The following is a 25,050-nucleotide window of genomic DNA, read 5'->3' as shown; positions in this document are numbered from 1 at the left end:
ACTATGAAATCCTCAACTTGACTGTCTCCCAAAAAATACTAGAAAAAGTTATTTTTCAAGTAAAATTTCTTTGGTTCTAATAAAATAAAAAACAAATATGTTTATACAAATTTTAATAAGTATAACTATAAACACATTATAAAAAAAATGAACAAAGAAGAAATATTTACTTACATGTTAGTTTAACAAACAAACACACAGTAGAAGACAAGGAGCCACACTGATCAGAGTGAATGCTGGTTTTATAATACAAGGGCTCATGTAGGCAGCAGGTTGGTCGCTTGCAGACCCTTGGGAACTTACCTTCGCTTGATCAACAGTCTACATTATAATGGGACCTTGTCTCTGAATAGTTCATTTGAAAATATCTAAAGGCCCAAGTGACTTATTAAACTCCTTACTGATAAAATCAAAGAATATTAAAAAGGCGGCCAAATCTGCCGCATACATGAGCGCTTGAAGGTTAACCAATAGAGGTCTTTCTCAAATTTTTCTGATTTAACTTTAAATTGAGACTTCAGTGACTCTATAGGAAGTTTCTTGTAAAATTTGAGGCAGATTGATTGGCAGATAATAATTAATCAAACAGAATGAACATGCATTCTTATATTAAATCTGTAGGTATTTCCCATTGGCAGAATGGCTTGCCGCTGCTTTCTGATCATTTAGCAACAGTGCATTCTTACTTGAATACAGAATTAGGGCAAGCATGTTTTTATGTTTCTGGTATTATAACTGCATAATGGTTATCCTGATTTTCATAAAATAGCCATCGAGCAACCCATTGCAAATGTATAAATCTAAGTGATGTTAAGCATATGAGGTGGAAAAAATACCAAACTGGCAGACAGTAGGCATAATTTTTTTTCAAAACTGAAGAAACCGAAGTGTTTGAAACTCATCAAGTGATATATTAATAAAGTTTTTCAAAGAGGATTTATTAACATACATATTGTAGGGTTCTATAATTATAGTGATTAGTGCAAAGTAGTTTCAAAATAAACATTAGTCATTTACTCAGAATAATTATGAAGATATTAATATGAAATATAATTAAAATAAGTCTGATAACCAATAGATACGAAGATTAATCTGAAATAGCATTTTAATTAAGTATCAGGGTATTTTAAATTAATAAAATATTTCAAAATCAGTACTGACCAAAAGAAAGAAAAAGCACAAGAAGAAAAGTAATTTATAATTTGAGTGAGTATTGATTTTATAAAATTAAAATATGTTTAATTTCCATTAAAGTGTCACATTATTTTCTCAACTGGTGAGTGATACCAAGTATGTCGGAATTTGAAGAAAACTTGAAAACTTTGAAAATATTATTTGTTACTGATGAAGCCCAGCTGTTACCAGTCTTGAGAATCCCTTAATCAGAATTCATATGGTTTCTGTACTTACTCGTATTTCATAACAAGCATTTTAATTATTAATTCTATGTATGCAATGGTATGATTATGGTAGAAACCAGTGTTATAGGTACTTCCGTTATAAGCCAGAAAAAAATAATTAACTTATAAAATATATTTTGGGTTAAGTTTTTTAAAATCTTAGAGACTGATGTTCTTGCAAAGAATTAAAGATCAACATTCTTGTTAATTGTTTACTAAAATGATGCTCGAAAATGGCAAAAACTGTTTCTGTTTTGTTTATCTTTTTATTAAAAATGTTTGTCATTAAGGTATGACAGATATACTTTCTCGACTTTATTTGTAGATTAAAATTGTTTTAATTTTTATGACATTTTTCATTTGTGATTTATGTGTTACAGTTACTGTCCACTGTTGTAATAGGTTATTTATGTTTCTGTGCTTATTCGACTGTTTTAAAAATAAGAGTTTTAAACTACTACTATCTTGCTCCACATCATATGACAGATGAACACAGTTTAATATTTTCTGGAATGTAAGTATTCATTGCTACTGGAAAATTGTTAAGTTGTTTAACCATATTTATTTATTATTAATTAATTGAGTAAAAAATATATATTTTTTATACTTATTTAAACAGAGTTCTGTCTAAACTGGTATCTGATCTTACAGGTACAATAATGGTAGGTTTATATACATCTGATTATTGTCAGATTATGTAAAATTAAAAGAGCAGTTAAGTACTTAGATTAATATATATATATATATATATATATATATATATATTTAAATCTTGTCACCGTTTCATCTTGGATAACATTCTTATTCTTCCTTTCTTGTATGTTTATGAAGTCATTTTATAAAAATATTTTACTGCACTAGTCTTGATTAAAGGACATTGCTTTACTTATTTCTCTGACCCACATATTTCATAAAATCTTTTGTAAATCTTATCGGTGCTAAAATCTGTAAAATAAAAAGTCATTGTTTGCCAGCCAACACCAATGCTACCAAATATTAAATGATTCCTAACCTCATTCATCTTGGACATATAATTTACAACATAATCTGCTTATTGTGAATTGGAATTACTTCTGTAAATGTACTGGATGTTTAGACTAAAGCTACTTGTAAGACGATCCACTTTATTACTCAATTGGCCCACACATCTAGTACTTATTTACCCTTATTGTTTGTTTCCATTGAGTTTTATTACTTGAAGCTGTTTGTGCATTTCATTGTTGTATCATCTAGCTTTGCCATATCTTTCTGTACATAGCTACTTGCCATGTTATTACTTATATAGAACTAAAATTTAAAAATACACATAATTACATAAATGTTACTTAGTGTGGATTCTTAGAAATATGATTATCCCTGAGGTAATCGTATCCCTATTATATCTTGAGACAGTTCCTCTGTTGAGTAACTATCCCTCTACCCTTCCCCTATCCTTGTCTTCAGCTCTTCTTCTCTAGGTAGGTGCTGTGGGGGATTTGTAACATTCATTGTACTAACTCCACTGACGCAATACTTTCCCCATTGGTAAGCAAGTTGGCCATTTCGTGAATATGAAAAAGGCTGTTTGGGATTTTGTAGTAGTGGCCCTGAAATGGGTTCTTTATCTGTTTATGAGGCCGCATTGGTCATCTTTCACTGGCGCGGTTGAGGCGATCCTCCCTGATCAGTGTTCACTGGCTCCGTCTTCACCATTACACCTCCTGGTGCTGGCTTTGTGCTGGGTCGGCCAGGGCTGCTTCTCCGGCAGGAATGTTGGCGTTCGCCTTGAGATCCCACATTGGGACGGCCAGGGGATTTCTTCCTTCTTTTTCTTGCCACATGCTGTACTTATTCTTGGCGATTGCAGTGCTAGTTAGTAGATGTCCGGGGAACTTGCAGTCCACCTACTTGCTTGCACCTGCCATCAAGCCAAGTGAATGCACAACGTCCCCACCATAGCAGCCTGCACCCCACCATGTACAGGTGGCTTTATAAGCAGCAGTGCAGCAATATGAAAGCATTCATTTACAGACCACCACCAGGAGCAGACCAAGATGAAGAAGAAAGAAGCCCCTGGCTGGCCCAACGCAGGATTTCCTGGCAGATGCTATCTACTTTGGAACAGCAGGCCTGGCCAGGCCACCTTCCCAGGGCCAGGGACCTTCTTTGAGGGCTGACTGGGTGCAGAAATCACCTTCCTAGGTTGTGGCTGGCAGCCCAACCAATGGGAATACCAGCAGCAGGAGCCAGCCCAACATGGAAAGCCCAGGGAGAATCGTTTTGATCACGTCAGTGGAAGACAACCAACACTGAGCCATCACTCTGGAGGCCTCCACTGCCAAGCTGTAGTGGAGACCCAACTCAGTTTGATTCCAGTGGATAAGCCGCAACTCCCTGACTACAGCCGAGCCAACATTGTCGTAGGCCAGTGAACGGGCTCAACAGCCCTTCTCAGGACTATCTCATCATGCACAAAAACAGCCCTTTTCAGGGCTGCCATAAGGTTCTAAGGTGCACATGCCGTCGAAGCAATTTGGCAGCAAGTGGCCTGTATCTGTTTTCTTTGTATCTGTTTAAATTTGTTTTCTTTGTGTTTTTTTTTTTAATGTTTTCCTTTTATTTGTTTGTGATATAGGTTGTTATGTAGACTAACTCCACCCTTATGTTTAAATTTTCTTGGATTAATCCATATGGACAGCCATATTATTAAGAGTCATATTATGGAAACTTATTATACTCAGGTAATGGAAAATACATTCACCATTTTTCCACGTTTTATTTTTATCCATTTTGTTGTTTTTGGGATTTTTTTAATGTATAATAATTTTCTGTGAGAGTTATACATTTTTTTTTGGATACTCAAGAGAATATATAAAGTATAACATTTTTGAAAATCTTTTGTAAATACTTTTGTTTGTAAATTGTTGTTTTAAAATTTACCTATTAAAGTTATTTCAGTTTCATTTTTAATTGAATTTGAATGGATTATTGTAAAAAAAGCCTAACTTTAATTTCGAGGACATAGCAGACAAAGCACGTCGAAGCACAAAATTACAACTGCAAATAAAGTATAGTTAGATTTAAATATTTCATTTTTTAAAAATCTTATCTTAAAAAATATAAATCATTTGATGACACCTGTAATTAGATTAACAACCATGTAGCCTTGTAATTTACATGAGCAGCACATGAGTACCTTATTGTACACTAAGTTTTGAAGCTAAGGCACAGTTATTATAGATAACGTTTCCTATATCTCTTGTTACTTTACTGCATATGATATAAATCTGGAAAAAGTTGTTTTATATAATACTAAAAATAGTCTTTGTGAATATTATATTAACTTGTAAAAAGTGCTGTATTTATCATTTTGGTTATTATACTATTTTAAACCCCGCTATATATTTTTTAATGCAGAGTTTTAAAAATTGATTGATATTCCAAACATTTTATTTTTATTTTTTGGAGAGATTGAGATTGAGGTGTGTAAAATATTTTTAGTCAACATTGTATAATTTACATTTTACTGAGGTTCACACCATCAGTACTTGTAATTAAAATTCTAAAAAAATTCCTTATAATTTTAGGTGTCAGTGTAATATTCTGTGATGAATTTTAATAATGAAATATTAGCATTAGTATTAAAAAGTGAGTTTAATATGTAATAGAGATACCATTAATACAAAAGTAATTTTGGTAATTATTGCAGTAAATTTGATCTTGGAATATATTTGAAATGTTTGGATATTCTGTCTCTTGGTCATTAAGTAGTGTAATGCAAAACAGATTGAACATTTTTCTAATGTGATACAGAAATAAATAATCATGAGCAAATTTATTTACTGAATGTTGTTAACTGTGTGTGTGCTTGTTTAAAAAAAACGATAGGAAAGTTATAATTCTGTTGAAATTTATTTTTATACCCAGAATATGAATTTTTCAGATATAACAATTTGTAAGTGAATGTGTGTGATATCTTATAATATGAAAGAGTTAAAGTTGTAAATAACATTTATGATAAAATTTCCTTTATTGGAGTAATTATTAAGATTATGTAAATGTTTATGATAATGAATTTGTATAATTTTCCTTGTTACAGTACGTTTATGTTAAAATAAGAATTTCTCATTATAAACTTGCATCTAATATATTCAGATTAAATGTGTGTATGATTATAGTTGAAGAAAACTCAATGAACAGGGGAAAGGCAAAAATGATTTAAGCAGTGTAGTGGGTTCCCAGCCATTATATTGTTACAGTTCTTGCTATATAAGTAACTACAAAAAGAACAGTACCTCGTGATTACTGCAATGTGATTCCCATTATCAGCATGGAGGTAATAAAAAGTTACAGGAGCTGATTGAAGAATAAACAAACACATTGAAACCTATCCAAAACAGTAATAACATATTTACATCCAAAACTTGATTTAAACTTAGCTATATTATTAGAGGCTACAGTGTAACACTCAGTAGTTAAAAAAAAGTTACTTATTGCTGTATTTGTTTAATGTAATGTAAGTAGTATAAGTAAGAATTTATTTAGTTACTGAATATAAAATACATTATCAGAGTAAACAATATAAAGGTGTAAAATATAAAATAATACTTAAGGCTCAATTGTATTTATAATTTTTTTTAAACTGTCTTAAATAGAATTAATTAATAGAGAACTATTAACGTTTACTGGAAACTGTTTCCACTAACTATACTAAAAAGAAACTACTTTTGAATTCACTCCTGTCATTTAGGAGATCATATTTGAAGATCAATCTATGACACTTCAAGTCTGTTAATTCCACACTTTAAGTGCTTTAGTTACATCAATGTGTGCAGGTCAAATCTCAGGGAAGTGAAAGGCAGTTAATTGCTTTTCATAAGTTATATGTCTGATGCTCTTTCGTAGCTTTGTTTTGCTGATGTTTGAACTCACTCTAGTAAATCAATATTCTTGGCGAGTCTGTATTCCATACTTTATATTTAAATTTTATCCCAATCAGTGTTTTATTAATCTTAAGAACATTCTTAGAGATTGACAGACAGAAATGTAAATACAAACCAACTGATTTTTACATAGTTCATAAGAAGTCGACTGTGTGAACACTTAATGAAAATTTTTCTACTTTCTGAATGATTTCTTGTAAATGTTTGGTGGTTTTTTTGTGTTAACGTTTATTAACATTAAACCTTTTAATTTTATCTGATGGTAATCAGACAATAAAGACTTCTTTGGTTATCTTCCTGTTAAAATGAAAATAAAATAATAATAATAATTATAGTAAACACAAATTCAGTGTTTGAAGTAAAAATAAAAATTATCATTTGAAATATAACTTTGTCCTGTATTATGGATGAATTAAGAATTCTCTTAAATATCTTTTTTAGGTTATGGGTCACATGGATGTAGTGTCAATAATTTCAGATGGATTTAATATTTATTTTCCAATGGCTGTGTTAGCATTTTGTCTTGCTACATATTTCAATGTCGGTTCCCGTGTTTTATCTTTTATTGGTTTTCAACAATTTCTTGATGACGATGACCTTACCACGGATCTTATTGAAGAAGGAAAAGAACTTGTTAATAGAGGTAAACTTTAAACACCATAAAATAATATTAATGTTATATGTTTTATTCCTTAAAAACTTTATCACTTTTATCAACGAGCTCTGATCTGAGCTATAAAATACCTAGACATTATCCTTTTTTTTCTTTTTGTACTAATTATATACTTAATTAAATTTTTAATATTTTTTTTAAGCAATGTGAAAATTTGACTTTAGTTGAGTTTTCATTGTTAACAACCTTAACTCATATATATATCCTCCTGACCTATTAAAAAAACGTTCATTTATTATAAACTTCAGCCATTGATACTTCATTATTGCTTAAAATCTTTTAGTTTCCTAGGATGTTTTTCTTAAGGTATTCCAAATGAAATATATAGAATAAAGTTTTACAGAGATGACTAATTTACTAAAGATCATCTTAACAGTAGTTACCACTTGACTATATTCTGTTATTTATTAATGAAATTTGCCTGTTTTTTCATCATATTCCTCATCATCTTTTATGTTTTCTTTTTTAATATGTCCTTTCTCAACTATAACTGAATCTTCCAGAGATATCCCAGTGATTTTTTTACCATACATCAGTGTTATTCTTGCTATACAGGCTTGACCTCAAGTCTTCTCTTCTTCAGTTATTCCAAAAAACCAGCCGTGTTATTTCCTTTCACATAATGCTATCCTCCCTCTATCTCATTGTTCTTCCTGTGTTTGTGCATTATAGTTTTGTTGTCCTGTAGTTTTTTTTCAACTTTCTTATTCTTTAACTGCATTTCTAATTTTTATGCAAGTAGATTTAAGCTAATGGTTTTAAATAGTTTAAAAATAATTGTAAAAACCATTAACTTCATTTATTATCTATCCATTTTCTATAAATCTCTTCTCCCTACCAGCTTTTCAATATTAGGGTTTTTAATGGTATTGAATCTTAACAAGAGTGCAAAAATCATTTAATAAAAAGAGAAAGTTTTTGACCAAAAAAGCTAAAAATTGAAGTTTAATAATATATGATTATTTTTAATTATTCTCTAACTGATTTTTTTCTGTTTTTTTGCTGATTTTGAACCTTGGAATGAATCTTTTTTAAATTTCTTGGATTTTAATAAAAATAGAAAAATTCTGTTAATCTAAAACAAAACGTTTCGTATCAGTAACAAACCATTGATCATTGTTTACATATTGGACATTATATTACTGTTCAAAAATTTTGTTTATTTAATACTAGTTTAACCATAGCCTTTTTGTACCTCACTTATATCCTATCCCCATTCCAGTTTACTTTATCTAAATTTCTAATTAAACCGTGTCAGAGATCTCTGTCCATCCACAGTCTCTCTCTTTATTTCCTCCCAATTGCCACCTCTACTTTTTACTCTACTCCTACTGTCTCACCAACTTCCAAGTTGAAAATGTCCAAGACAAAGACCTGTGTCTTTGTCTTGGACATTTTTCTATACATTGCGTTTCTCCTTTTGTCTCATGATTCTGACCTCAACTATTCTCCTGAGTTGCCCAAACCATCCTTATTTAACACCTATCAATTCTCTCTTACATTATTTATTTCCAATTCTTTCTTTACCACTTTGTTCCTTTTTCTCTCTTTTCTTGCTATTCAAATTATGCCTAACAAACATTTTTATTTCCCTTGTCTGTAGATGATCCTAGTCATTTCTTCCCATTGTCCACATTTCAGCTGCATATGTAATTATAGGGGTGTAATATAATTTATATATTATTAACTTTGTCTTCCATGGTATATTTCTATCCTGAACCAAACATTTAATTATTTCATAGAAGTTTCCTCCTTTCTGCAATTGGCTGGTTATCTCATTTTCTATCCCACCTGTTGGCTGACTGGAACATAAATACTTAAATTTCTCAGAGAACATCAGCTGCGTACTGTACTTCAATTATTTTTTCTAAATCAGCAAAGACAAACTGACATGAATAAGAGTTTATTTTGTTAATGTCCTTTAGAAATAATATATTGCTTTAAGTATGTAAAGAATTATACATCTCTCAGTCTGAATGAAACATTGAAAGGAGGGAAAGAGATTTGATCGTTTTATCTTATAGGTAATAGTTATAGTAATTTAAATGTACATGTTGTGTCTGCTACGTGCCATAATTGCAGTGTTATAGTTAACTCACATGAGATGCCAGTCACTTTTGAAAACTGCATTAACATATTCAAAAATTAAAAATTAGCAGAAATACTAAAGAAACTAAGCAAGTTAAATAGTTTTCTCCTTGTCAACTTAACTGACTGAATAAACTGTAGAGCATCACTGAACCAAGCCCGATAAAATTATGGGGACCACATTTCAGTTTACCCACTGAAGTGATGGTGACTTCACTTTGTCTAGTACATAGATTGGCTGAATAATGAAAATCATTTCTAAAATCAATAGTTGTTTGGTAGGTTCCTCTTATACTTCAGGTTCTTTACATGCATTACAGACCAAGCTCTATTCAAAAAGTATATGAACATATTTTTTTTTGAAAAGTATTTGAATGTAAGGAGTAAAACTTGGCAGAGTGCACCATTAATATTTAGTGCAGTGTGCACAGATTTTTTTTATGTTGAACATCATTACTGCATCAAGTTCTACCAAAAGCTTGGTGCTGCGAAAAGTGAAAATTGATGATAAGCTGATTTTTTGGGAGCAAAGCTGTCAGGATTACACAAATTAAAGAATGGCATAGCTGTTCTCAAAATGGCCTAATTTCAGTTAAGAGCAAACTTTAACGTAACAGTAGGCCATCAACATCTCAAAATCTAAATACCATTAACAATATACGCAGTCTGATTATTGAAAATCATTAGCTGGTCTGGGAAATTGAAAATGATATTATGATTAGTGATGGCTACATCTACACAATTTTAGATACGTAGAGTGCCACAAAATTTGCGTCAAAGTTGCTTTTGCTTTAATGGAAAGAGATGTTTTGATGTTGCAAGGATATCAAAGAGTTAACGAAGGATGATTGTATCCTTTTTTTTTGTTGATATTAATTACTAGTAATGAATCTCAGGTGTATGGTTATGATTCAGAACCAAAGTTCAGTCATCATAATGAAAATCACTATTGTGTTCAAGATTGAAGAAAGCATGAAACATGCGGATGCTGACAGTTATTTCTTTCTGAGTACTTTGGAGTAGTGCATCACAGATGTGCACCAGAAGGCCAAACTGCCAAAAAACAATACTATCTGCAGGTTTTGCATTGCCTTCATTATGGAGTTTAGTACGAGACCACATCTTCACATCTTATCAAGATTTCTTGATCAAACACAGAATTTTTCAGGCTCTTAATAAGCAGTTAATGAATAAGGGGAATTAAAACTCAATTAAGGAGCACTTAATAGTGAAAGCTACAGCATAGCTATAGCCATACCAAAAGATAACTACAAAGGATATTTCCTGGTGGAAGAACTGCTTAATTAAGCGTTTAAATTGACAAGGGAACATTTCTAGTTAATCTATTATTTTATCACAGCCTATGTTTGGATACTTTTTGAACAGATTTAATGAGTAGTGCTGGGATATATAATGTGACATATTAAATCTATCCTTGTCTTATATGTAATAGCATATTATACACACTTTTTCTTTTTTCCTCTGTAGTCAATGGTGAAAATATTATTTTTCCATTAAAAAATAAATAGAGAAATTAAAAAAAATTGAAAAATAAGATTATTACAAAAGAATATATCAATACAAAAGATTATGTGTAATTTCCATATCAGAAACGTAATATCAGTGAGCCCAACTTTGAAGGAATAAATGTCCCTTTTCTTTTAGAGAAAACTGAATTGTTTAATCCAGGTGACATCCAATAACTGGACTATACAGAACTGGTATTAGATAGATTTGTAAAGCTGAATCGGCTTCTAAAATTGAAAATTAAATTTTTTCCTCCCCAGGTACTGACCACTTGTTCAGTAAAACAGTTAAAAAAATATTCTGAAGAAATCTGCTAGTAAAATAGCTGTGCTCCAGTCAGTATTTATGACAATAAAAATTACTGATTGATTATTTTTCATATAGATTATTGATGGGCTGATAATCTGTTGGCAAAATATGATTTTATACGTTAGATTAATAATCATATTTACAATTTTGTTTAAACTTGATTGCATCAAATTATTAAGTGGAAATCAAGATCTGGATATGCCGTAAAACTTTGATCACTTTTATCTGAAATGTCATGAATATAATTACTATTAAATATTGACACTTATTCCTATGACATATTTTCTTATTTTCAAGTTGACATATTTACTATAAGACATTCTAAATGTTGTAAAAATATTAATTTATAAAAGAGCTCATGAACCATTTTTTTCAGGACCATTAATTTTGTTTTTAAAAAGGTAATCAGGTTTGGCAAGTTGTTTATGAGATTGGTGGCTATTTTACTCCATTATTAGCAAAATAATTCTAATAATGCAACGTCCATTACAAAATTAACTTCTAAATGGTTGATGAAAATAAATTGCTGTAGCAAAACAGACCATGCATAGCAATCACCAGTTATCTCTGATTTTTTTTTTACATGCCCATTCTTCACCCCAGTTTGTTCTGCACAGGTAAAGTAGTATGGATGAAATATAAAACTTTTAATTGTTGCTCTCCCAACTGTGAGCTGAGAGTTGGGATTCATTTTTTGTGCTCAGATGTATATGTGTCTCTTCCCAAATTGACAATGCGCAGCTGTGCATCTCTTGTTGCAGAAAGGCTTTAGTGGTCTTGATATGACTACAACTTAATTTGGATCAGTTCAAGTGGGAAATTTCTGAATATTCCTTGGACTTAGTACTGAGTGACCAATGCCTTTATAAAGATGGTCAGACTTAAAAACCAGTGAGGAATTCACAGGTGCTTTAGTTATTTGTTAAGTGTCCAGACAGCAGATATCTTCAACCAGTCTGCAAAATCTGTGTCAGTACAAGTGCTTCATCATATTATTCTGATTGTTTCTCATATTCACCACCTTCAGGTGATAGATATATGTGATGAATTAATAAATAAATTTAAATTATAAATAAATAAATATAAATGTATGTGGTGAATTGTGAAGTAATCTACATCTATGTTACTTAGGTATATGGTAAAATGTTTCTCTTTTTCTCTCTTATTTTTTTGTTAGCAAATTGGAAATCAGTTTTTGGAATAGCTTCATAATAATAATAATAATAATAATAACAATACTACTATACTTAGGCATTACCTCATATTGGCTTTGTATAGTGATTGATTGTAGTACTAGTTAGAGTTCAAACCACCCTTAATACTGCATACTTTAATGTATATGTATTATATTTATTGTTTTAATTTTAATTTATATGTTATAAATATATTTTTATATTTAAGTTAATGATTATTTTTCTTTATAGAAAAGCGTCATAAACAAAGATGTGAAGAAACAGCTGGAAGACGAAGAATGTATCAAGAAAGATTTGGTTCAACGGCCCGACATGCTGTTGAAGGTATAATGTGTACTTTATATTATTGCTTACATAACAATCACAATCCATACTGCAAAGAACATAAATATGGACATTAATTAAATAGCAGAATAAAATTAGCTAATTAATATAAGTAACACTTTGAGTGGGAAATTGATCATGCAGTTTGTAGTTGGGTATTTCTTTCTCTTATATATTGTTGGAAATGGACAAGGATTTTCCTTCAGGAACCCTGAGTCTGTTCTATGATGACTTTTGAGTATCTTTCAAATTTTTTTCTGTGTACATTGGAGGTGATAAACACAAATTCATTGGTCGGTAATTTGCTATTTCCATTATTGGTAAAGAACTCCAATCTTCTGAGAAATTGGGGGTGGAATGGTTGTCCTGTTCCTAAAGAGACATTATTTTGGGAATTTTTTTTGTTATATTATTGGTAGTGTTTACTACTTTTTGATGTTTGTAAACATCCAACTGGTCTATAATTCTTATTGGTTTTAAATATCTTACTATAATTATTAATACATTTTAAACTTATAAAATATACTTATTTATGTATATATTCTTATATGTATATAAAAAATGAATGTAATATTCTTCAGCCCACAAAGCAGAGAATTACAGAAACACTCTAACCTTTAATCTTTTACACAGGCCTACGCCCATCCTCAGTGATGTTTTTTTATAATTCTAAAACTGTTTACATTTACACAATAAAACTTTTAGCTTTTTACGTTTTGTAAAAATTGTTTGCTTAAAATAAAATAAATTTTTTTTTAAATTTAAAAGATTTTTAAAAACATTTAAAATAAATTTAGAACAAATATTTGTTCAGTCAAGAATGAAAAACTGTAACTTTTTCATTAAATATTTAAAAAAAAATTATTTTAAATGAAAAATGTAAAAAGCTTAAAAATTTTATTGTGTAAGTGTAAACAGTTTAAGAATTATAAAAAACATCAGTGAGGACGGTCTTAGGCCTGAAAGCGCTTTGATGGAGTAAAAGATAAAAGGTAAAAGTGTTTCTCTAATTCTGTGCTTTGCAGAGGCTGAAAGAATATTACGAGGGCTGTCCAGAAAGTAACTTACTTTTTGAAATAAAAAACCAACCAAATAAAAAACATTAGAAATTTTATTATATACATTTGAAAGGGACAATCTTAAACTATTTTTCTACATAGTCGTCATTTAAATTGAGGCACTTATCATATTGATACACAAGCTTTTCAATTCCTTCTCTTTAGAAATCTGCCACTTTAGATTTTTGGCACCCATCTTGCACAAAACTTGTGATAATCAAGCTTCCCCTATACAATTTCATGCAGTAAACTTTGTAAAATTTGGGTGAAATAAAGCAAGAGTTCCATAATCATAATGCGGCGATTTTCACGAATTTTATCATTGATTTTAATCATCAGTTCATCAGTCACAAGGCAGGCCGACCACTCTGATCCTCATCATGAACATTGGTGCAGCCATCTTTACTCTGAATGCACCATTGCCTCACTCCACCACCACTCATTATTCCATCTCCATACACCTCACAAAGTTGCCAGTGAATTTCAATTGGTTTGAAGTTTTTTGCCAGTAAACACCTATTCACTGAATGCACCTCATAACTTGCGTGATTTTTTATTGAAGTGCATATTTCAATAATTTGTAACGAACAAAGTAGAAAAATCACAGTTCACATGGTATAACAGCTTGATGCGTATTGAGTGTAAAAAGGTTTTGACGCCAAGATGGTGGCTCTATCCCTACCCATCTCCATGCTAGGCACAAACTTAAATTACTTTCTGGACTGCCCTCGTGTATTGTATATATATATATATATATAGATATTTACTTACTACAGAGGAAGAAAAAAAGAAAGAAAAATTGGGCTATAAAAAGTTTAACTTAAATAAATTAATATATATGTATCTAATTATATCTTAGTCCTGTATTAAATTATTTTATTACATAGTTTTCATTCCACAGTGGTCATAATTGTTGCCAAAACATTGGAAAGAAACAGGTTTTGATTTACTGGTTTTATATTGATGAAGTGTATAATGTAAATCCTTTGGTATTAAGGCTAGGCTGTTTAGATAATGATGCATTCATTCCCAGCCAAATAGTGAAATCAGTTGGCTTCAAGTGATAAGATGCAGCCAAAAATTGTTATTAACCAGTATGATGCTGCATCTTTTATTCTTAATCATACTACAATTTCATAAAAATTGGTTCTTAAAATTTCTGAAAAATCAAGATGAGATTTGGAATTGTGAATTTTCTCACAGAATTTTGAGTCTACTGCATCTACTTAATCATCATTAGGTATCTGCATATAGTAGCAAATGATCATTTTGTTCTTGTAGAATCATTTTTCTACCATTCCATTGGTTATGATGTTTTCACCATATACTTCACCTATCTGATGAAAGTATTGGATTCATATTTCTTGTAAGTAAAAACCAAATGATGGATTTTATTTCATAGTCAATGTGTTCTACAATTAATTACTTCAAATTTTAAGTATGTAAAGCAAAATACAAATGTAATTTACAATTTTCATTTAGCATCAGCAGTTTGCTAAAACATGAGGTATTAGGTAAACGCGTATGAGATGCTACTGTAGAGATGTTTGCAGATTTTTTTTGAGTACACCTTATCTGCAGAAGTTATTTTTCACCATTTTAGTTCATTTATAAGATTTACATAATTAAGGAAAATTTATTTTGTAAAAATTACTCTTGAACATGAATAGATGGTTAAAAACCAATTAAGTTCCTCATAAGGGTAGAAATGAAATTGAAGACAAACTGAAAAATAGTAAATTTACAGTAGAATTTTATTAAAAGTCAAACTAGTTTGATTGGCAGTATCTGTTGGTGTCATCTACTATTTGTTTATTAACTGTAAAACAGTTTGATTTGGGTACATAAGCAGACATTTGACAATGTAGTATATGTTTCTATTACTCTATTATTAATTAATTATATAATGGATACACAGCATGTCTGAAAAGTTCCCGAACTAAATTAAATAAAAATAGAGATTAAAGATAAATGAATTTACTCACATAGCCCTCAACATAGAACCCTTCTCTAGTTATACACTCGTTGCAGCACTGATAGAGCCCATCAAATGCTCTGGAAAAATCACTTTGTGGGATCGCCTTCAACTGCTCGGTGCAAGCTCTTTGGATGGGCTGAATGTCATCGAAAAAGTGGCCTTTCATTTTCGACTTGAGTTTCAGGAACAGAAAATAGTCTACTGGAGCCTAGTCAGTTGAATAGGGTGTGTGGGATAAGACAATGATTTGATTTGTGGCATAATAATGTGTTAAAACTGTTGCCATGTGTTCAGGGACATTGTTGTGCAAGAGAGTCCAACTGCTCAGATCCTGGTACTTGAGCCAGATTCGATGAATGCAACTCATCAGGCATTTCATTACTTCCAAATAGAATTTAGAATTCATGGTTTGACCAGTTGGGACAAATTCATGATGAATCAGGCCCTTTGAGTCGAAGAATGCAATCAACATCGTTTTCACTCTTGATTTTTGCTGCCTGATTTTCACCGGTCTTTGTACTCCAGGATTCAACCAAGCAGCGGATTGACACTTAATTTGCAGATCATACATGAAACACCAGCATTCATCCCCAGTTACAATTGTTTGCAAAAAATTCAGGTTGCTATGCAGTTTCAACGAAGTTTTGAGCGCAAAAAAGACATGCCTATTTTTGTTCTTTGGTCAAGAAGTGTGGAACGAAACGAGAGCACACCTTTTGGCAGTTGATTTTTTTCTGTTAGAACTGTATGGACTGCGTCTTTACCAATGTTTAGCTCGTCTGCTATGGTTCGAAGGGTAAGATGAGGTTGTTCAAGCAGAAGAGTATGCACTTTTGCAATGTTTTTGTTGTGAACATCTATTGACGCCCTCCTGCCTTGTTCGTTGTCATCCAACGCTCCACTGTCTTTAAACCACTTCCACCATGTATATGTTGTACTATGAGATGCGGCTTCATCACTGAATGCTTGCTGTATCATAGAATAAGTTTCAACAAAAGATTTTTGAAGTTGAACGTAAAATTTTATCACGCTTCTCTGTTCCATGTCTTGAGCTCGCACAAGGTCAGATGAACACAACATATGCGGCCAAATATAACTTGAGACTGGAGTGACAAAACGTGATGAAATTTTGTACACACACACTTGAGAGTCATCGTACTACAGTTCCTTGTTTGTCTGAGAGATGGCGCTACTTGTATCGACTACAGAAATTTAGTTCAGGAATTTTTCAGACTAACTGTATATATGTATAATTATGTATTATATATATGTACTACTGTGTATATATATATATATTAATTAATTTATCTTAAACTAGTAATCTTTTTAATTTTTTTAAGAAAAGAATACACAGAAGAAAAAGTAATGGGCAAGTTATGAAGAAAAATGCCTAATGAAAAAAATTGTCCCAATATCATCGTGGATAATTTAATTTGTTGCAAAGTGATGGCTCTTTGTACTTTATTTTCTTAAGACTCCCCATCCATAATTTTCAATGTTGTACCTCTTCAATGAAAGTGTTTTATGTGAAAAGCTCTACTTTGTGAAATTAACTACAGGTAACAAGATTTAAAAGAAATCTTGCTTTGTAGAGTTGTCTTTTTACTTTCTCGTACAAAGTAAAGGAAGTATTGTGATCGCAAAAAATGTTGGTTTTCAAATTTCAATGGAAATATACATTTTGACCATTCTTGAACCCATTTTGACTAGTTTTGGCATGATGTCTATTACGTATGTGTTCACATAACTCAAAAACGATTAGATGTAGAATGTTGAAATTTTGGATTTAGTGGTACTTATTTTCGTTGGTTCCAGAGTTATAGCCAAATAAAGTTTTAATTAATGAAATATTTGGATCTTACAAGGGGAAGGCACATTGGTTCAAATCCGACATCATCTCCTTTTTCTTAACCTTTTTTTTTAATTTAAACATATTGATTTATTACTAATTAATTATTAACCTGTGATTGAAAAAAAAAATTACAATAAATAATAATTCAATTATAACAAAAAAAAAAAAAAAAAATGAAAAAATATTAGAATATTAATGAAATAAAATTTTATGTACTTTTCATTTAAAAAAAATATGTATATGTAATTTAATAGGTGTAAAAGGAAGTCATGTGATGTCCACACCAGATTTTTTTGTTTCAGTTTACTCATCTCTCATTAAATTACTAAACTGTAAAGCCTTTACTTTTGAGTATTTAACTTATGTTCTTGTTTTTCAAAAAGAGAAAGTATATGGGTGATACTTTTTTGCATTTTTTGAATATTTATAGCTAACTGATATGATACTTCTGGAATATTTTTATTGTTTTTATCTTCAGTTATTTGACTGCTTTGATGCAGCTGTCCAAAATTCCCTATCTAGTGCCAGTCGTTTCATTTCAGTATATCCCCTACATCCCTAACAGTTTGTTTCACATATTCCAAATGTTGCTTGCCTGCACAATTTTTTCCATCTGCCTGTCCCTCCAATATCAATGGGACTATTCCAGGATGCCTTAACATGTGGCCTGTAAGTCTGTGTCTTCTTTTACCTATATTTTTCCAAATGCTTCTTTCTTCATCAATTTGCCACAACACCTCTTCATTTGCCACTTTATCCACTCATCTGATTTTTAACATTCTCCTATAGCACAGCATCTCAAAAGCTTCTAATTTTTTCTTCTCAGGTACTCTGATTGTCCAAGTTTCATTTCCATACAAAGCTATGCTCCAAACATATACTTTCAAAAAAGTTTTCCTGATGTTTAAATTAACTTTTGATGTTAGCAAATTTTATTTCTGACTGAAAGCTCATTTTGCCTGTTCTATTCGGAATTTTATATAGCTCCTGCTTCATCAATTTTTAGTAATTCTACTTCCCAAATAACAAAATTCTTCTACCTCCATAGTCTTTTCTCATTCTATTTTTATATTCAGTGGCCCATCAACTTTATTTCTACTACATTTCATTATTTTTGTTTTGTTCTTGTTTATTTTCATGTGGTAGTTCTTTCGTAGGACTTTATCCATGACATTCATTGTTTCTTCTAAATCTTTTTTACTCTTGGCTAGAATCACTATATCATCAGCAAATTGTAGTATCTTTATCTTTTCACGTAGCACTGTTATTTCGGATCTAAATTGTTCTTTAACATCATTAACTGCTAATTCTATGTAAAAAGTAACGGGGATAGGGAAAATTCTTGTCTGACTCCCTTTTTTATTATTGCTTCTATCTTATGCTCTTTGATTATTACTGTTGCAGCTTGACCTGTAAATGTTAGCAACTGTTCTATCTCTATACTTGAACTCTAATTTTTTTAAAATGCTGAGCATTTTATTCCAGTCTATGTTATCAAATTCCTTTTCTAAGTTTATAAATGCCATGTATGTTGGGTTTTTTTCTTTAATGGTCCTTCTACTATTAATGTTAGTGCTAAAATTGCTTGCCTTGTCACTATATTTTTCTTGAAACCAAATTGTTCTAACACTTCTTCCATTCTCCTCTCAATTCTTCTGTACAGAATTCTAGTTAAAATTTCTGATGCACGAGTAGTTAGGCTAATTGTTCTGTATTCTTCACATTTATCTGATCCTGCTTTCTTTGGTATCATGGCAGTAACACTCTTTTTGAAGTCTGACAGAACTTCCCCTTTTTTGTAAAAATTTCACACCAGTTTGTGTAATCTACCACTTCCTCACCTGCACTGAATAGTAATTCTACAGATATCCTGTCTATCCCAGGAGCCTTTTTCCCATTCAAATCCTTTAATATTTTTTAAATTCAGATCTCATTATTGTATCTCCATTTTTATCCTCTTCGAATTCCTTTTCTTCCTCTATAACACCAGTTTCTAATTCATTTCCTCCATAAAACTCTTCAATATATTCCACCCACCTACTTTTTCTTTTATATTAAAAGTCGGTGTACCATCTTTATTTAACACATTATTAAATTTTAATTTATTTACTACAAAATTCTCCTTAACATTCCTGTATGCTGTCTGTTTTATCAATGATCATCTCTCTTTCCACTTCTGAACACTTTTCTTTAATCCACTCTTCTTTTGGGGGTCATGTTAATAGTATTTTTTAATTGTCGATAGGTCCTCTATATATATATATATATATATATATAGGTATATTTTATAAAAATTAATCTGAGTTTATTTAATTAATTGTTTCTATTTCTGTAGATAAAAATTTGCGGTTTCTCAGGATGTGAAAAGATAAATGTCAAGTGATTCTGTTTAATCACTATTTTATTTATTATTTAATGTTGTTACAGCACGGTCAATTATTAGGGAGGATTCGTCCAGATCTAATTTACTTGCTGCTGCAGAACCGATAGACTCTTATCAAAGTAATTTAGATGATGGAATGAATCAAGAATTTAATTTAGCTAGAATTGGTCAGCCTCCAAGAGGATTATTTGATGATATATAAAAGAAATTTTTCAGACATAGGTAATGATTTAGTGCAGTAATTATTATTTTTTGTTTGTCCTTGTGTTAAATCTAATAAAAATAGGAAAAAAGTTAATATTTTATTGTCAATTGGAAACTTTTTTTTTTTTTTTTAATATGCTCCTTTAATCCTTTTTGTTTTATGTTCAAATAGTTTTTTAAATTAATTGAAATTGTTTGTTACCCAAAAAACTTTTGGTCCAAATTTTGAAGATAAATTTGTATACTTAATGTATGTACTCTGATCAAGGAAGGTAAATTGTTTGCAGAGGCCTGTGAAATTATTTTATAAACATTTTATGACTATTTTGTCATTTTTAAAATTTGTACGGTGAATGTACTATGTCTATAATGAGAGTCTGCGGTTCTTCAAAAAATTATCTTACAGCCAACTTGTTATTTTTTATTGATATTTTAATTTATCCTGTTTGCACCGTGCTCTGAAACTTCACTTTACAATATCTATGTACAATACAATTATTGTGTTCAGTGCATTTGTAAATGGTTGAATTGATACTGTCTGTAACATGTGTACTGTACATAAATTTCAAAAACTGTGGATGCATTTGTAATTTGTTTTGCTGTGAATAAAATAACATGTGGTAAATTTAGAAATAGGAGAGTACAATTTGACATTTCATGTTATGGGTTCATAATACTTCAGATGACAAAAAACCTCTGTAGTAAGTTAATGTTTTTGATCTGAAATTAAAATCTTTTATTTGATTACATGTTTTTAAACATAAATTATGTTAGGTGTTTTGTCTAATTAATTTTTTTATGTATAATTATAATATTGAAAATAATTACTTAATATTCTGCAATGACCATTAGTCTCATGTCAATGTGTGAACAATTTTATGCAAAAGATTAGAAGAGAGATTATGCACATTATATGAAATACAAGGAAGACATGTCATGTATTTTGATATATTCAGAATTCATTACTGTTAAAATTTTAATAAGAAGAGTTGTACAGTGATTAGAAGAAAACTTTTTTCAATTAGAGACATACTAGAACAGTCAAAGCCTGTCATAGTGGCTTTGTCTATTCTCTCATAATTACAAAAACTAATCCCGTTTAATAAGTTTATTAAGTTGACAGCATCCTGAAAAATCGTCTGTATAACAGACTCATAATTATATTCAATAGAATGAACCTAGACTATATTATTTGCTTTTAGACTTTTTTTTTACATATTTTTATTCATTAAGAATATAAAATAATTTTAATTTTTTGTAATTTTGTATTACAATCTTTGAGTTTTAATTAATGTGGAATTTGAGTATAATGATTTATTTTGTTTTAAGTCTGTAAAACATACAAATTTCTTCTTAACTGTATCGGTGGGTGAACCTCCAACATGGGTCAAGCAGAATAGTCTATAGTTCAGTCAGATATTTATACACATCACACTCTGTAGATGAGCTAGGTTGTTCCTTTTAGAATCCTAAACCTGTGGTGTCATAGCTGTGCATTTCTGGAGGAAAAGAGATTTTTGTTATGCACATAAACAGAGAGATAATTGTGTTATTGGCTGACATTATTATCCTTATTACTGTTACTACCTATTGGGGATCAGTGGTACTAGTTGGTGAAGGTAACTTTTTTCATAACTTGCATGACAACATTTGAAAATCTTATTAACAGTAACACTTGTTTGAAAAGGTAAAAAAATTAATTTTGGATCTCAGGTAATATGTTAAACTGTATCCCTTACAACTAGTGGTTCCACAATATCTGGAATGACTCAGTAAATAGCATCTTAGAAATGGGAATTATTAATATATATCCATATATTAAGTATGAAATGCAAGTCGCCAAACTGTTAATAGTTAATTCCTGGATGATTTGCAATTTATATGGGCAAAACTGCAAATCATGGTGTAAAACTTATCACATTCTTCTTTTCAACAAATTCAAATGTTGGAAATGTAGTTGCACTGATCAACATAGACTCCACTTTGTATTCTCACATGCTCTATATTTTCAAGTGAACAGACAGTGTTTCGACAAGTTAAGAATGTATCCTGTATGGATCAGTCTCATGTCACTGATGCACATTGACTGATCTTTTTTTTTGATAGGGCTCATCACATTGCTGACCATCACCAAATACTCAATAAACTCCTGCTGCATGGATATGATAGACTTCCTTAACATAAACTTTCCACACAAAATGTATGTTACTGCCCAGACTAACATTCCACTATTCACCAATTCCAAGTTCACATGAAATCGAACCACCACTGTCAGCAATCCCTCCCACTACCCATACACAAAAGCAGTGTTGCCAACTCAAAGTTGGTAATTTTAAATGACCTGTATATTTGGAATTCATAAAATTGGTTTCAGAAATGAAATTGGTGCTCTGTAAATTTATAAAGTGCCTTGTAAAAAGTAATTTTATTTGGATTTTGTTTTTGTGTAGAAATAACATGATTTTGTCTTTTTTGCAGTTTTTGTGCAAATTTGTTGTCGACTAAATTATTTACTTATATTTGTTGTCGAGTAGAAGACAGAAGGATACAAATGTTGCAGGTAAATTTATAAACTAATAGTATTACTAGAATGTAAAATTAACAAGTTGTGTATGATATGCTTTTGATTTCAAGATATTTTTTACTCTGTATTATTATTGTAATGAAAATAATCACATGTTTTGTTAAGTTCACAACACAAGGTCAAAAACCTAATTATTTATGTAAATCGAATGAAAACAAGAACATATAATAAAAATGTTTAAATTATATTATTTTGGTCATATCGATATGATGTCTTGTACATTTGTTCAGTTCAAGCAATCTTAGATGTTAGATCTCATTCTGTATGAAAGATTTAATTTCATCAAGTTTTGTCTCTTAGATAAGTTTATATTTACTTACCACTTTGTTCCTTGTTGTTTTTGGTTTGCAATTGATACAGTTGTCATTTATAGCAGTAACGTAAATGCTTTGCTGATGTAGTTTTCTGCTACTTAATTTAAGAAAGATTAAATATTCACTTCTGTATCTGTAACTTTTATTTGTGTTGTACATGAAGAATTTTCCTTCATATAATGTTAACTCATTAATATTCCTGGTTGCCTGTCAAGATCCAGGATTTGTCTGAGTGAAGGCATCAGTAAATGTTTTGCCAAATCATAAATTTATCGTTAATTTTTAAAAATAAATTATTACAAAGTTTTCCCTTGCTGTAATGATAAGCAGTGTTTATTCAATAAAACTACAAAATTTTAGTAAAGGGTACTCATCATGGGTAATGCTGCGCAGAGATAATAATTCCATTCACACTATTTTGCAGAAATGAAAAGTCATAAGAATTTTAGAACTGCCTTCATATCATATCGTTAGCTGGTTATGTAATTTATTTTATATCTGATGATTCTCTCATTTTTCATTTTAGACATTGAATAATTTTCATTCTGTTCAAAGAATAGTCTATTAATTTTATTAGCAATCATAATTAGGAGAGTGATAGGTTTTTAAGTAAAATTCTTTAGAAATTGCTGTAGTTCTGGTAAACATGTATTGTATGTTGCCAGTCATTTACATAAATTTAAAGTAGCAGTTGTACACCACATATACTACCAACATCAGCAAAAATATCACGTTCCATATAATAAATTATTTTTTAATTTTCAATAATTTTGGGAGGTTAATTATTATACATTTATTTTGAAGTGACTGAGGTAGTGTGAAAAAATTGTGTGTTAAAAAGAAGAGAATTCTATTAATATTCTTCCAGACTGCATTAATATATTTTAAGTGTGCATTTATTTATACAAATAAATTTTTTATTCTGACTATCATAAAAATTAATATAAAAATCTGTTCTTGTTTTCATTTGTTATGTCTTCAAATATGTACATTTTTCATGCTATAGTAATTATTAAATATAAAAAATGATGTACTGTTTTTTTTCTTTCTGTTTTTAAAAGACATATTCAAAACAGTATATATTTTACTGTTTATTGTTGCAGAATTTTTGCAATTGTTTAGTATGAGAGTGCAATAATTCCTTCAGTAAGTACTGCTAGTCAGCCCGCTGGATTAATTATTAACCTTCTATGTAATATAGTGAATAATTGTACTAGTGAGATAGGTTATAAGTAATCTTAATATATTGTTGCATATATTTACAAAAACATGATTAATTAATTAATTTTGAGTAATAAAGTGGGAAAATTGTGAAATATGCTGGTGATAGTTTACCATTAATATATTTAATATTTTAATAGCTTAATTTTTCTCAATTATTAAGTTTTTTAAAAAGTATTTTAGCCATAATAAAATTATGAATTATATTTAAGTAAGTTATTTGTATTTATTAATTTATTTTATTATTATTATATTTTATATCTTTATTTTATTTATTATTAGTATTATATATATATAATTTTTTTTTTGTTACTTGAATGTGCAATATTTATATAAATATTTTATTAATTTTTTTGTTGTAAAATGTTATTAATTAAAAAAAAATAAATTATTTGTCAGAGATGTTAAGTAATTTTATTAACGATTTAATTTATAGGATATTATTTAATTTAAAGATCAGGTACCATATTTTTCGTTTTTAATATAAAGACCGCTGATTTCCTACATTATGCTCTTAAATTATATAGATTCACATTATAATCAAAAGTAAACATTGTTATTGTGTATTGCAACAGAAATAAAATGGATTAAAACAATGTATAATTATTACAGCAAATTATATTTTTTGCAAGTGCACTGGCTTTAGGACTTTCAGCTGTAGTCAAAATAAAATTGTCTGATTGTTAGACAGTTTGTCTCATCATATGTATTAGGAAGTAAAAAGAATTAAAGTTGATCAGGTAGTGTGTGCTGGATAAGAGTCTTACATCACACAAAGAGCATATTGGTAATTAATTTGATTTTTAGAATTAACAAATGAATGTACTGTTACCTGGAAAATGACTGGCTGTGTCTCAAACAAAATGCCAATATCACCTTTATTGCTGATTAAATAAACTTCTTGTTCAGTTTTACATGCTTTACTGAATATGCTCCCTGATTGGAGCCGTTTAAAATTCACGCATACATTTTGGATTGAATGAATGAAATCAGTATGTGAAGAAAAAAATTCAACTTCAA

General features: G+C 30.0%; 1 protein-coding gene across 2 annotated transcripts in view; it reads left to right on the top strand.

The window, feature by feature from the left end:
- Window positions 1-24,384, top strand: part of LOC142324055 (LMBR1 domain-containing protein 2 homolog) — a 52,252-nt gene extending 27,868 nt beyond the window's left edge. Inside the window, exons 8-14 of one of the 2 annotated variants that reach the window (XR_012756202.1) lie at window positions 1,781-1,914; window positions 4,015-4,120; window positions 6,764-6,965; window positions 12,344-12,436; window positions 19,752-19,929; window positions 22,390-22,471; window positions 23,913-24,373. Coding sequence is in view for 1 of the 2 variants with exons in the window: in XM_075364662.1 (XP_075220777.1) it covers window positions 1,781-1,914; window positions 4,015-4,120; window positions 6,764-6,965; window positions 12,344-12,436; window positions 19,752-19,909 (693 nt within the window). In the remaining variant the exon portion in view is untranslated. Of the gene's footprint in view, window positions 1-1,780; window positions 1,915-4,014; window positions 4,121-6,763; window positions 6,966-12,343; window positions 12,437-19,751; window positions 19,930-22,389 lie in introns of both variants that reach the window. The other variant, XM_075364662.1, reaches the window with a different exon arrangement.
- Window positions 24,385-25,050: the final 666 nt, after the last annotated feature.

This window comes from Lycorma delicatula, chromosome 4 (genome assembly GCF_047948215.1).
Source record: "Lycorma delicatula isolate Av1 chromosome 4, ASM4794821v1, whole genome shotgun sequence".
NCBI lineage: Eukaryota > Metazoa > Arthropoda > Insecta > Hemiptera > Fulgoridae > Lycorma > Lycorma delicatula.
This window is presented reverse-complemented; position numbering and strand designations above follow the sequence as displayed.